Here is a 15087-nt window from a genome sequence, read left to right as displayed (position 1 = left end):
CTTTGATTCATATTTATTAGAAGCATTTGCTAATGAGGAAATTTCCAAAGTTAACTCTGTATTTTAGTTAGGGGTAACATATTTAAGGGGGCTGGATAGTAACAGATTACATACTTTTCCTTTATAAAAGCTACTTCTCGTATCGATTCTTCTTCCCACCTGTAAACTATGTTCTGTTGCTCTATCTCATACTGTAAAATACATTAAATGCTTTGCTCATGGCTAAATTTAAAAAGTTTAAGGGAAATTAATGCTTTTGCAAGGCACTGCCTACTTAGATACAAGATTTATCCAATCTTAGCTACTGTACAAGAACTGAGATAAACTCTGAAGAGGTCAAATCAGAGACTGTTGACGCTCCAGATAAGGACTGATATTTATTAACCTAAACATACGTTGTTGTACTAAGAAGCTACATTATGCAGCAAAATACAATTTGTAATTTCTGCTAGCTGACCTTAAATGCTACGCAGCTCTTTTCTTATTTAAGCAGCAGCATGCTATGCAGTTTTGTGTTTCCCTCCTTTGAAAGAAACATAGTAACTATCTTAACCTGTCAGCAGAGAATAAAGGCCTTTCAACAGACGGTTCTGTTTTCACGCTTTATATGTTTTGTTTTTTTTTTGTTGTTTTTTTTCCAAAAGGTGTTTTTGATTTCAAGGTCAGATTTCTTAAAGAGCTTCTTACGTTTTTACCCTAAAACATAACCTTTCACATCCCACCGCGCACTTTGCAACGATAACTTACAGTTGCAGAATAAAACGGATCAACACAAATGGATCTAAAGGTTCCTGGTAATTTGATCCAGCTGCGTAATTTTCAGATTTTCAGGCGGTACGTATCTGATGAGCTTACAAAGGAATCGGCTCGATCAGCTCAGGCTTCACAGAATGCTTCCTCACGGCGTGAAGGTACGCTCGACGGACGACATCAAAGAGACTGCCGAGATAGACGCTCGTCTGATCGCAGATAAGGGCGTTCAGCGGGAAGACTGAACAAAGCTTTGTGGAAAAGTTCAACTCTGTGAACTTTCTGAAAGACGAGGAGAACGCGCTTTCGCAGCTGCGGCAAAATGTGAGAGTGGATTCAGTCGCATGTGAATTTTTGCCAATTGTCTGAGTAGAATAAACGATAATTACAAAGCCTTGTGTTAGTATTGAGCGCTGTTTGGCCACATTGCACATCTATAATGCATTTCAGGAAACTGAGGTGGTCAGTCTGGAGGCTCGCCCACAATGCGGTCATTACATCTCCACTCCCTTGCCTCCATATGTTGTTCTCTTTTTAGGCTAACTAATTCAATCTTGGATTCAGCAACCAGCGCTGGAAGGTTGCAAACCTTTTTCCGACAGACCTAACTGAGGTCCAGGCGGGAAAACTAAACGATACGGAAACACGCCGACGCGAGTAACAAGTTGATCTGTCTGACTTGAGATCGGAGGTTTTCATCGAGCGTTTTAGTTAGCAGTTCGCAGAATCATAAACGATGCTTGTTCTGAAAACTGAAAGGGTTTCTGCTCCGTTTTGCGTTTCGTTTATAGTGCTCCGTCACCTGTGGGTCTGGAGTTCAGCAGCGAGATGTTTACTGCAGGCTCAAAGGTTCGGGACGAGTCAGAGAAGACCTCTGTAGTCCTCACCTACGTCCTCCTACAGTCCAGGTGTGCCAGACAGCAGAGTGCACACGTTACACCTGGGTGGCGAGTGAATGGGAACAGGTGAGTGGAGTTTCTTTTTCTTACCCAGTTGATTTTTCGACTATCTGCACAGTCTCCTAAACGTACAGACAGAACCTTAATTTTCCATCAAGGTTTTATGGGATAGACCAATAAGAATGAACAAAAGAATTATGCAGCTCAGCCACATTGGATGGCAAACATGGATGACTTTTTGCTGCGTAGTTTTAAATAAAGTCAGTTTTGTGTTTGGAATCAATAAAACAGCGCACGTTTCACCGTCTCGACTTGCAGTGCAACGCAACGTGTGGGGAAGGGATGAAGAGCAGGAAGGTGAGATGCGTCGGCCCGGGCCTCACACCTGCCCACGACGACCGCTGTGGACCGTCCACCAGGCCTCCATCTCTCCACCACTGCAGAGAGGAGCCCTGTCTTTACACGTGGACAACAGGGGAGTGGTCACAGGTGGGAATGAAAACTGACGGCCGTTTCTTAAAGCCTGTGCAGTTTCAGTTCTTGCTGTCAAAATTAGGGATTTGCTGAATTTATTTATTTTTTTTACGTTTGTGTTAAAACGGTCCCTAAGGTATGAGGCAGACAATCTGTGAAAACTATGAAGCTCCTCTGCCTCCTCCCTGTGGTCCCACCGCCATCTACACACACACACTAGAGGAAGAGGTGTATTAGCTGTTAATCACGATCGTGTACGATCGCTCATGGCTCTGTGCTATGCGTTCCAGATAGTTCCCCACACCTACTAGCCTCTCTTGAATGCTAAGGCTAATTAGCATGGCCACCGATGAATAGCAGAGAAACAGTTTTCCTGTAACGGTAAGTTGTTTCTCCTCCATCAGCACATGTAGCAGCGTGTACACGAGGTGATTTGCAGCGCCAAGACCTTCCTCCTGACTCTGATTTTTTTTTTTTTTTTTTTTACAGCTTATCTGTCTCATCTAAAACTTTCATGACACAGTGACAGTTTTAACAAATACGTAAAAAAAACCCATATTGTTTATGATGGTTACATAGTACAGATGTTGTTTTGGTATTTGTCCACCCAAAACCGTGAGATAACTCCTAAAACATTTGATCTCAGACTTAATCCAGACCCATAAAAGGCTCATGTAAAGGAGCGCTGGCTCTTTCCTGTCGTCATGCTGTCATGTATTTGTGTTTCCCAGTGCTCCGCCAGCTGTGGCGTCGGCTACCAGCAGCGTTTTGTCTCCTGCTCTTTGATGCCCTCCTCTTCGCACTCCCAGCGTTTCCACGCTCAGCCGTCCTCCGCAGGCAAAATCTGCCCTCAGCCTCACCCGCCTGCCACTCAGCCATGCCTCCTCACCGAGTGCCCTCACAGCTCCTACTGGAAAGTCGGCCCTTGGACCGAGGTGAAGCACAGAACACTAAGCGGCCAAAGAAAATCAGTCCCACTTGTTCCAAATTATCCAAAGATGTTGTCCCTTTTCTTCCCGTTTTGGGTCTGTGTCCCAGTGTTCGCTGACCTGTGGGGCAGGAGTGATGGAGCGCAGGGTGGAGTGTGTGACCTCCAAGGGGCAAATGTCTAAACACTGCCGTCCATCAGACAGACCTGAATCGCAAGCTGCGTGTCAAGAGAGACAATGTGAGCTTCCCGCTTTCAATTCGTAATAGTGTTGAATTTCTGCAGCTCCTCCAGAGTTACCAGAGGATGATTAAGAAGGAGGCCTTTGCTCAATCTGTTAGCTTAGACGGATGGCCATGTTTTGTAAGGTTTGCAGCTATGTCACCGTTAAACGACGGTGGTCTGTGAAGTCTCCAAAGCTCGGGATGTTTTTTTTTTATACCCTAACCTGCTTCAAACAACTTTGTCTTCCATTTTCCTTTGTCTTCAGGATTCAGTTTGTTCTCTAATGTTCTCCAGCAAAACCTCCGAGATTTTATTTAGAGTTAACAAAATAAACGGGTGTGAATTACAAATGAGCTCCTCAGTTTTCAGATTTTTACTTGTTAGAACTTTGTAAACTCGTGCATCGGTTTTGTTTAGCTTTATGCTGCTGCTCTTCAGAGTTTGCAAAAAAATACACAAGTCAGTTTTATGTATTCTAACCCAACTGCACTGACAGGGTTGTGTTAAAAGTCAATGCTCTCTCCCCCTTTCCTTTCCTAAAGATTGAATTTGGCTGTTTCTTATTTGACTGAACCATCTTGTTCTCCTTTCCGAATGTCTTCACTGCCTATGTGGAACTTTTCGCGGGACGGGATTAAATCGGGTGTGCCGTGTGTACCGAGCAAAACCGTATCCGATTGTGTTTACAGAAATCCAACCACGCTTCTCCTCGGTACATTAGGCAGAACGGCGAGGCCCACTTAAAGCCTCCCGAAGTGATAATTTAGCGAAACAACAAACAGCGAGTCAGCAGTTTTCTATCAAAATGCCTTGCGGGGGGACTCTGAGCGCCCACCGGGGCGGCTGTAATTGTGCCGTGCCAAAGTTTGCAGGTTAGCTCAATCGCGTTCCACACGTCTCAGCAACGGCACGCTGGGCCAGTCGCCTCCAACCGGGCCGCTGCCAAGTCCGGCGCCGGCAAAACTAGAATGATATGCTCGGGTGACGGCCAGTTTTGTGGTCATGCTTTAAGTAGAATCAACTAATCAGCTCGATATGGGCTCTCCAGCAGAGACAAAAAAAAGGAGCCACAAGTCACAATCTTTTTTTTAACAACTCCTCCCTCAGGCCAGGCGTTCACTTCTTGCCGAGACATTCAGCTGAACCAGGGTGTGAGGATGGACGGGGAATACTACCTGAAGGTGAAGTTTCGGACTCTGCAGGTGCGTCTTTTGCCGACAGAAATCCTCCTGCGCACGTCGCGGCTCCCGGTCTCACGATCCGTTTGGTTTTAGATCTACTGTGCCGAGATGCAGACGGATTTCCCGAAGGAGTACGTGACGCTGCGCAGCGGTCAGACAGACAACTACTCTGAGGTGTACGGCCACAGGTTTGTGACGTAGCTACGAGCTTTAAGATCCGGTTTTACGGAGCTGACCCTAACGCCTTTCGCCCTCCCCAAACAGGCTGATCAGCCCCTTCGAGTGTCCGTACAACGGCAGTCGCAGGCAGGACTGTGACTGCAGAAACGACTATTTGGCAGCAGGGTACACGCTCTTCCACAAAGTTCGCCTGGACCTGAACTCCCTTCGGATAATGAGTTCGTAATTACTGTGTGACTGCCATACACCGTCTGCCGTAACGAGACCACACATCGCTGTTGGTTTAAACTCTTGCACACCTCATCCCAGAGTGCCAATAAGGTCCAAAGGCCTCACACACTCTTTCTGGTGAAAATAATAATAATAATAATAAAATAAAAAATCTTGAACTTGCAGCATCCACATCACAAGGCTTCTACCGTACAAACATGTGAGCAGGGAGGATCAAGGAATGCATGCGTGCCTGTACAATATGTGAGCTCTCACTCCGGTACTCCCAACTGGACCATCATCAAAGACTTTTTCATATTTTCAAGCAGCCAATCGCACACTCACACTCACACACACACACACACACACACACACACATATCTTCCTCCTCTAAATTTTTACTGTCAGCTTCAACTGTTGGTACGCCTTTGATTAAAGGATAAGGATTAACACAGGATGTACGTATTTGTCTTTTCGCTTTTTGCTCACGTACTGAAGGAGGAGACTGGAGTAGCTTCAGGTTGCTTTGTCCCGTCTGCGTCCTTGACACCATGTTCCCACCTTTTTCTTTTCTTTTTTTTTTGTGCATGGTACTCATTTGGCTTTAAGGTGGCTCGAATCAGATCTGAGGCAGGAAAATGAGTTCAAGATGAGGGAGGCGGGGGTTTGAAGAGGCGCTAATTGAGTGTGACTTGCATATCAGCACAACTTTATGGTGATATAGAAAGTACGAAAGAATGGCAGGAGGAAAAACAAGCCGAGTTGATTGAAGAAGGAGTCGAGATTAAAACAAACTGGTTTAATGGAAACAGTGTGGTTCCTGTATAGATTGGAAAACTGTGGAAAAGCAGCTTCTTCCGGACTTTCCGGTGCCGTTTTCCATGACCCATGTTCCAAATTTGAAAAATCAAATTCTCTTGATCATACTTATTTAATGATTCGTTTATTTTCATATTATGTTCCCCCCCCTTCTAGATCAAGTGTTGACAATCTCACGGTTTCTACAAAACAGTTTCACTATTCAGTCATCGATGCGACTCACGTGATGAAATAAATACAAGAAATCACAGAATATCTGTGCACTCTCACGGTACGCAACGAGAATATGTTACACGTTTGATATTTCGAGATTGGGAATGTCAAAATTTCAAACTGAAATTATGTGGGAATCCTGAAATAATGACTGTTTTTCTACTTAGACATTTTATGCAAAGGTGTTTGTCTTCCTATTCTGATGAAAATTGAAAAAAGACTTAAGAAACATAACATAAAAAAAAACAACCAGTTCACAGAATTGTGATGTATTTTTAATTTCACTGACCTCTCCAGACACAGCCTTCCAGCTTCACTTTACGAACTGCTGAGTGGAAAAATCTCTTACATGGAGCAAACACATCTGGCAAAGTGACATCAGTTATCTGTGTGCCTTTTTTTTTTTTCTTTCCTCCCAGCAGATGCTTACAGTCTGTTCACTTCGACTGTTGCACAGTTTCACTCAAGATTTCTGTCTTTTCTGTTCACCAGTCACAGACCTCCGGTTTTCCCAGACTATTCATGGCCGGCCTGTGCCGTTTGCTACAGCAGGAGATTGTTACAGTGCAGCCAAGTGCCCACAGGTTGGTCAAGTTATGCCTCATGGAAATGATGTTGTGTGCAGAGGGGGGGGGGGGGAACCCCACCTGCCTCCTTACTGATTACATCTGATTTTACATTTTTGTCACATTTCATTGTCTCAGATCATCAAGCCTATTATAAGGTCAGAAAAAGATAACCTAAGCAAATGCAACAAGCAGTTTTCAAGTGGTTATTTGAAAAGCAGTCCTAACCAATCAGACCCAGTCAAAAAAAAAAAAAAGAAAAGCCTTCATTGTTAGATCATTAAATAACTGATTGGCTGCATTTTTGTTTATTTTCCACAACCCACACTTGGAACTGATTACTTTCAGGCCTACAGAATTAAGAAAATGATTCAAATCTGTCAATCTGAAATGCTTACAAAGATATTTCTAAGGTTTTGGGATTCCATCGAACCACAGCTGTTATCCACAAACATAGGAAATATGGAACAGGGGGAGCCTTCGATAGGGACGAGCTGATTACTCCGATAGAGCACGGAGAATATCTAAAGCATCGTTTCCCTCGTCTGCCTTAGCACAGGTCAGAGTTCATAAAATAAAAAGAGGAGATGAGGCAGTAATGGCAAACCCTCTGTTGGCTGAAAAGAACACAGATACTAAGAAATATCTGTGGACTTTGTGAAAATATCCTGAGAACTAACAAGGCAGAACTGGCATCCCGTTCCATCTGGTGTGAAACCCACACAGCTTCAACACGCTGACGGTGGCAGCGTCGGGGGCCCGGCGCCGCTTTGCTGCTTCAGCACCAGGACGACCTGCTGTCATCGACGGAACCGTGAATTCTGTTCTCCACCAAAACAAACACTTCAGATCTCAAGTCTGTGCAGCAAAAACAATGATGCAGGACACACCAGCAGGTCTGCCTGTGAAATCTTCAAAAACAGAAGGTTTTTGGAGTGGCCTAGTAAAAGTTCAGATCTCTGAGGTTGAGAAGTCGTGCTGTTCATATTTAAAAACAATCCAGTGTGGCTGAATCCCTCCGTAGTGATGTGAAAGACTCATTGCTGGTTATCGCAAATGCTTGATGGTAGTTGTTGCTGAGGGACAGTGCCTGGTTGCTTTGGGTAGATTTTCCTTTTAAAAAAGAAAGTCCTCATTTATAAACTGCCATTACCCAGGATAGATTCGTGAGATATGATTTTTTTTTGATAATCAGAAACATTCACACGGTTTTCATGCATTCCCCTCCACATGATATTTTACGTGAAACAGCTTCTCTGTGCTTTTTAGGGCCAATTTAGTATCAACCTGATTGGAACGGGCCTTAAAGTGGCTGCAAACACCAAGTGGACATCTCAAGGGAACTACGTTTCGGTTAAAGTCCACAGATCTGAGGTAAGAGCTTTCATGCGACATCTGATGTTGGTTTTTCCAAGTACTCCCTTGTCGTCACTTTTGCTACCCAAGTCACATTTTTGAGTGCGGGAATGAAATTCCATTGTGCCTTGTTTCTCTTTTAAGCATCATGTTATTTCAGTCTGCTGGTAAACCCACTGTTATTCATAAACTGTTCATTTTTGCACAGAACGCTGCCCTTTTGCCCACTTTCTGCTCTCTCATTCATTTCCATGCGTAGGACGGAACGAGAATTTACGGCCGCTGCGGCGGTTTCTGTGGGAAGTGCATTCCCCACGCTCATCACGGTCTTCTCCTCCAAGTTCACTGAGAGCCGAGTCGAAAACAAATCTCTAAATTCAACTCTGATGACAGTGGGCCAGGAACACACAATAAGAGTCATTTGTTGGATCCAGTCGTCGGCCGCGAGCACGGAGGAGGGGCGTCAGCTGTGACATCTCCGGTCCCCAGACGGCAGCTAACGGATACACTAATGCTGCATGCCGTCACTTCCTTAAAACTGAAGACGGGCCAGCTTTATTTGCTTGCCAGCCATTTTGCTGTGGCACTTTCTTGTGGTTTGGAAATGTATTTACCGATGTCATTATATTACCAAGGGAGTCGGGTTTGTAGCAGGGTGCAAGAACTAGAAACAGAAGGAAAACGGCTTTGTGTTCTTTTCAAGTTAAATGTTTTCATCTTAAAACAGTCTTTTCTGAATTTAACTTCTGTTCCTCCTGGCAAACACGTTGCAGGAAGCGTTATGCACTAAAATATTAAGAAATGAATGGTTCTCTTACTGTAACCACTTTGAGAAAATGTAAAACCATTGTAACTATTATCCATATGTAACTGGAGACGGTAAATCTCTAGACTTTTTCAAAGTAACTAAGTACGGACGATGTTCCTGACCTGCCTCGCATCAGAGGTCAAAGTTTAGGGGAACATTTTTTTGAAGAACTTTACATTTTGATTGCAATGCTACCTGTGTGTCCCTGCTACAGCCTGTGATCTGTCTTTATTATCATTGGTACTGCTGGTAAAAATGTTTAAGAAAAAAAAAACAGATTAGGATTTAAGAACAAAACAGACAGAGAGTCACCTAAAACACACACAGCTTCATCTCTGTCTCTCAAGATTTGCCTGACTTGACAGATACATCTAGAGCACATGTGTCAAACTCAAGGCCCGCGGGCCACATGTGGCCCGCCATGTCATTTTATGTGGCCCCCCAGCGTTTTATAGGTCCATGATTGACTTAAAATAGGTTTTGAGCACGAATTGACGACAAACTACATCTCCCATAATGCATTCCGATTGTTACCAGCCAACATTACAGCTTCTCGCCACTAGAGAGCAGCAGAGTCACCTTAAGCTGCTTATTGATTTTACCAGCGAATAAAACTGAGACTTCGACAAGCTAACATCAAAACGTCCAAGAAAAGAAAAATCGATTTACAAGTAAGACTGAATGAAGATGTGTGTGAGTTGGTGTCAGGGCGGCAGGTGGCGCTAGACTTTTTTTGTTATCCGTTATCTTGACCGACAACATAAAAAAAAAAAAAAAAAATTGGCCCTGTACTATTTTTATCCGTGAAATTATAATCATATTAACATCGGCTATTTAGCCGCATTTTATGCGGTTTAGTGAATATTCACCGTGAATCCTGATACCATCACAAATTAAGCAGATAAATGCATCTACATTTTTCTCCGTAGTGACAAAAAAACCACTGATTGAGGCCCCAATAACTTTTAATAAATTAAATTAAGCGACTTCACTTAAATTAGCATCACTTCACCCGCTGGGGTCTGAACGCACTTCCTTCTGGTTCAAATCTGCAGAAAAATCTGCGCTAATTCATCAGTCAGTTGGATCTGTCTGATCCAAACAGATCAACTGAACTCTGAGTGTTTTACCCTGCGGGGTCCGGTGTGCGCTTTAAGGATTTTTTTTTTTTTTTTCGCTTCTCCGAAACGGACAGATGTCACGTCTGCAGCTCCTCCAGAGCACCGCTCTCCTGGGTAACGTGAACCCAGAAGGCTCCATTTGTTAAATCCGCTGGATGAGTTACTCCCAGCGGTTTTTAATTCTTCGCAGTGGCGTAACGTAACTGCCTCCGCAGTGGTTGAGCAGTGGACTGCGCATCATGTTACAGTCTAATTAACTTTTGCATCGTCATTTATTTCCTCAAGATAAACTACCAGCTCCTCACATGGATTAACACAAAGTTGCATTCTCTTTAGTTTTCTCTGGTCTGTAATGGAGACTTGAATTTAACGCGCCATTTCAAACAAAGGTTTCGAATGCGCTTCCTAACCAGAAGCTCCAAAGAGTTATTTAACAATATGAGGTGTTTAATTTATTTTTAACATTGTATTTTCATACATTTTATGCTAGGGGTGCCCAAGTCTAGTTTTCCAGAGCTACCATCTGCAACTTTAGATGCGTTCCTTCTCTAACACACCTGGATCATTTACTCATTATAAGGCTCTACAGAACTGAGTTGCTGCTAATGAGGGAAGTCAACCTTTTGCCTGGGGTGTGTTTTAGCAGGGATGCATCTAAACGTTGCAGTCTGAAGGACTGAACCTGGGCACTCCTGATTTGTACCGTCAATGTGGCCCTTTGAGGGTGGCCAATATGCTGAAGTGGCCCTCGGTGAAATTGAGTTTGACACCCCTGATCTAGAGTCTTCAAGCTTTGCTGATACAGTAAGCTAACATTAGCATATTTATTTTGATATGGCTTGTTGATAATTCAGCTTTTAACCCGAGTGCAGGTTCTTTTCAGTGTTCATCCATTTTTAGGTCATCCTTGGCCATAACTATGTCTGTCTATGTTTATATTGGGGTGTTGGTCACAGAGTCGCCAGTGATTGGACACCACCTACTTTCAAACCACTTGTTTCGAACTCTTGTCAGGAAACCGTAACATTTTGTCATTTCAGGACAAATGTGAAAATCGTCACGTCTTCACAACATGTGGACGTTTCTGAATCTTACTGTATTTTTTGATTACAGCAATATTTTGGTTAGATTCAACCAAATTTAGCTTTATGGTGACAAACAGTGTGAAACTATGAAGGAATGTGGAAAAGTACTCAAACCCGTTAAATATGGCGGAGAGTCTGTAATGATGTTCGCCTTTTTCCACCCAGCGCCTTGGAAATAGCTTAAATAATTAAATTAAATGTTAAATCAGACATAAAACTGACTTTATTCTGTCTGTCTCAGTCACCAGATCTAAATCCTGCAGATGACCCATAAGAGGGGAACCCTGGACTCTGATGAGTTTATTCAAAGAGGCCAGAGGTCCTTCTCTCTGTGTGCTCCTCCTAAAAGGCCTAAAGATTATGCCCTGATAACAAAAGATGATTTATTCACGTCTTTACCTTTGGTTGCTAATAAATGCGCTCGACACCTCGCTACTCTCAGAGAGTCACCGAGACGTGTTAACGGTGACATGTTAGCGGTGACGTGTTAACGGTGACGTGTTAGCGGTGACTTGTTAACGGTGACGTGTTAGCGGTGACGCGTTAACGGTGACGCGTTAGCGGTGACTTGTTAACGGTGACTTGTTAACGGTGACGTGTTAGCGGTGACGTGTTAGCGGTGACTTGTTAACGGTGACGTGTTAGCGGTGACGCGTTAACGGTGACGCGTTAGCGGTGACTTGTTAACGGTGACTTGTTAACGGTGACGTGTTAGCGGTGACGTGTTAGCGGTGACTTGTTGACGCATTAACGGTGACGCGTTAGCGGTGACGCGTTAGCGGTGACGCGTTAACGGTGACGCGTTAACGGTGACTTGTTAACGGTGACGCGTTAGCGGTGACGCGTTAACGGTGACGCGTTAGCGGTGACGCGTTAGCGGTGACTTGTTAGCGGTGACTTGTTAGCGGTGACTTGTTAGGTGACGTGTTAACGGTGACGTGTTAGCGGTGACTTGTTAACGGTGACTTGTTAACGGTGACGCGTTAACGGTGACGCGTTAACGGTGACGAGTTAACGGTGACGTGTTAACGGTGACTTGTTAGCCGTTCAGGTAAACGCCTCTGCTGTGAGAGGAAACCCAGATAATTTCGTAGAGTATAAGCTCAGTGTAAGAGTGTTATTTCATTGCACAAGTTCTCATCTTTTTACTGTACATGACACACTGTCAGGTGTGACATCTCAGCCACTCCGTTTGGCCTACTCCAAGTCCTCACAGCCCTACCTCTCACTCGCAAGCCTCTGTACTCTGAACTGTGTTGTAATATATTTATGTTCAACCGTATTTATTCTATACTGACCTCTGAACATGTTTGTAATATGATACAATGACTACTACCAGCAGAGGAGACGCTGTCTGCTTTGCCAACAAGGTACTCTAATGACGTATCGCATAACCACTAACTTTAAAGTACTGTGCTTTTTAACTACTGGAATTACCTCTGATCTAAAAATGGAAAATACTGAAATTTGGAGTAACTCTTTCTGCGGCGGAGCCTCTTTTTGTTTTAACCGGCAGAGTTAGAAATGTCTTGAAATGTCTGATCCCGATGCGGGATTCGTAGATACGCCAGCCGAACTCGCCCCCACGGGAAATCATCTCCTCCCCGCGGGCGACGTGACCTCCTAATCCACAACTGTTACCGTGACAACCATCATGTAGCTTAACACGCTGGCATGCAGATGCTGAGCTTTTTAACCAAAGTTGGGAAACGGATCCAGACTCTATTCTCTCCTCAGACAATGCAGCTTCCTCCGATTTAAAGAACGGCCCGACAACGGTAAAAGTCGGCGAGCAGCTAGAAAACCTTTGGCTGTCGTTCAGTTTTTTTGTTTTTTTTATGACAGCCAATTGTGCTATGAGATCTGTATCAGAAGTTTGAGAATACTTTATGCACTATGTGCCATTAACTTTGTAGAAATGTAATCCTGTATGGTTTTTTTTTGTAATAACCATTACACTGTAACTTATATATATGTGTGTGTGTATGTTTTTAATATTCAATACTTGAATTGTAAACATTGTGTGTTGTATTCAGTGGACATTGGTACTGAACAGAGAAATGTTGACTTTGCTTGCCCTGCTTTATCCAAAGATGATTTTAAGAATCACATGTATGGTGCAGTATGTATGGAAGTATATAAACGGTGTGTATGAATGTATGTGTGGATGATGAGGGGTGATTGCTGCTCATAAGACATGCATAATTATGGTGCTATGTACGGTTACTAATCATACAGCTACTGTACGTGTCAATATACTAAAACAGGAAGGAGAAACGGAAAAATAAAATATGCATTTCAGCAAAATAAAAAAAAAGGTTGACTTAAGTTTTCTTTTCACAAAAAAAGTAATCCGTACATTAAATATACTATTAAACAAAAATGAACTATCATTTACGATGCATTCTGTTACACTACTTTTGCTGTGACGTCACTTACTCAATTTTTAATGCTTAGTGGTCGATTGACCCGGTGTGGATGAATGTTTAGTGCTCCAAAGTTGTAAAAAAAACGACCAATATTTTGACAGAGATGGTCTTTTATTTGCAGAAATAATCAGACAATACGTCTCCTTTTAGGGACTGACTTGCTGATATGAGAGAATCTTCATCAGTGAAGACAGAGCGTCTGCATAATGAAGCATAAGAGAATTTGACGTTGCCGTTACGTCATTGCTGCCACTTTTGAGTAGGAATTTGTGTAAAAACTGCAAACAAAACGATACAAGGCTCTTTACTTTTATTAAGCCCTTCAATGTGAACACTTCATTGAAAAACCTCACAGATTACAGATGTGTGCTTTCCGCCATGTTTCTGCCAACTTTGCACATCGTCACAGACCGAACGGAGAGAGTGCGAGAGCAGCCGTTTTTTTCTATCTGAGCTGCTCCACAAGTTCTCAGATTTAGCTCCTGACTTTGACTATACCGTTCCGATACATGAATGTGCTTTGATCTGAATCATTCCCATTTAGTGCTGGCTGTGACTTTAGAGCGATTGTTCTCCACAAAGCGACTGAAAACAAACACATCCCAGACTTTTCACTCTGGCACATAAATCCACTTGCAAAGAAAGGTGATGAGTCAACGTCATTTTGTGGATTTAGCAGAGTAGTTTTATACGACAGAGAAATGCCAGGCAGATAGAGTGTGAGGGGGGCATAAGAGACAGATTCAGAGATGTATAACTCAAGAGACGACAGTGTCACGAAACCACGATGATGATTAGGTGTCAAATTACAGGGTTGACTCTGAGAATCTGATGTCAAACTACAGCAACAATATTTTTAGTGTCTACACAACATTGCATGAAAAAAAAATAGGATACATTTTGTGATCCGACAGCAGTGTCTCTTCAGTCCAGGTTTAAAAAGAGTACAGTTGGTCAGCACCGGGTCCTGCTGCGAACCACATTGTGACTCCATGTGGATCCACTTAGTGCCGTGGACCGAATTTCAACAACTTGACTTTCAAGCACTTATTTCCACTTAGAGTCACATAAAACGCAACAGCAAATACCCTGCAAAGCAGTTTCTCTCTAATCTAGATACGCTCTTGAGTTCTGAAGTTGTCCTTACTACTGGGTGACTCATCCGACTGTAATGCCAAATCAAAGGCCGAGGTAAGCCCCAATGTAAGCGTTGGAAAATTGTCCAGGGAAGAAAAGTCGGATCTTAATGACTTAATAACAAAGGTGCAGGTACTTTAGGAAAAGATAAACAGTTTACGTACCAGGCACTTTTCCACGGCTTATTGCCTCAATATTAGGGCTGAAACGATTCCTCGAATGATTCGAGTACCTCGATTACTAAAATTCCTCGAGGAAAATTTACCTGCCTCGAAGCTTCGTTAATTTATGTTTTTAGTTAGCGCACCGTGTTCCGGCCGGGACTTCATTTGCGTTGTGCGGAGCTCTCACTTCCGCCTCTGAGTTGTTGACAAAAGCTAAGTCTCAGCGGCATAAAGTCCAATCTTCAAGATTGGCCCGTGGGGATTTAATTGATTGATGATAATGCCCGACTTTTTATCGTTTTTGGGGAACCAATAAGCATCCTTAAAATGACTGGGGGAATGCCTGGAGTACGGCAGCATTTCTCCTCCGGGGCTGCTGGTTGAAAGCGAACGGCGGGAAGAGCGCTGAGGTGAGCGGATAGCCTGAACAGGGCGGGCGGCTGAGTAGCTGATGCTTACCGTGTAAATGTAGCTTTACCGACGAACCGCACAATACATTTCATATCCCGGTCTGAAGAAACGGGTGGCGGAGCGCATCATAC

The 15087-nt window shown here is 43.5% G+C and overlaps 1 protein-coding gene across 1 annotated transcript in view; it reads left to right on the top strand.

Moving 5' to 3' along the window:
* The window catches only part of LOC106907901 (A disintegrin and metalloproteinase with thrombospondin motifs 20), a 91704-nt gene extending 82435 nt beyond the window's left edge, over positions 1–9269 (top strand). Inside the window, exons 30-39 of the mRNA XM_088006473.1 lie at positions 1542–1715; positions 1968–2138; positions 2855–3058; positions 3162–3291; positions 4384–4478; positions 4551–4645; positions 4722–4855; positions 6372–6463; positions 7715–7819; positions 8061–9269. Coding sequence (XP_087862599.1) covers positions 1542–1715; positions 1968–2138; positions 2855–3058; positions 3162–3291; positions 4384–4478; positions 4551–4645; positions 4722–4855; positions 6372–6463; positions 7715–7819; positions 8061–8150 — 1290 coding nt within the window. The 3' untranslated portion in view covers positions 8151–9269. The remainder of the gene's footprint in view (positions 1–1541; positions 1716–1967; positions 2139–2854; positions 3059–3161; positions 3292–4383; positions 4479–4550; positions 4646–4721; positions 4856–6371; positions 6464–7714; positions 7820–8060) is intronic.
* Positions 9270–15087: the final 5818 nt, after the last annotated feature.

This window comes from Poecilia mexicana, unplaced genomic scaffold, assembly GCF_051168715.1.
Source record: "Poecilia mexicana isolate PSO_F unplaced genomic scaffold, ASM5116871v1 scaffold_6, whole genome shotgun sequence".
In the NCBI taxonomy this organism is placed as follows: Eukaryota; Metazoa; Chordata; class Actinopteri; order Cyprinodontiformes; family Poeciliidae; genus Poecilia; species Poecilia mexicana.
Note: the sequence above shows the minus strand (reverse complement) of the source record. Positions and strands in the feature narration are given on the sequence as shown.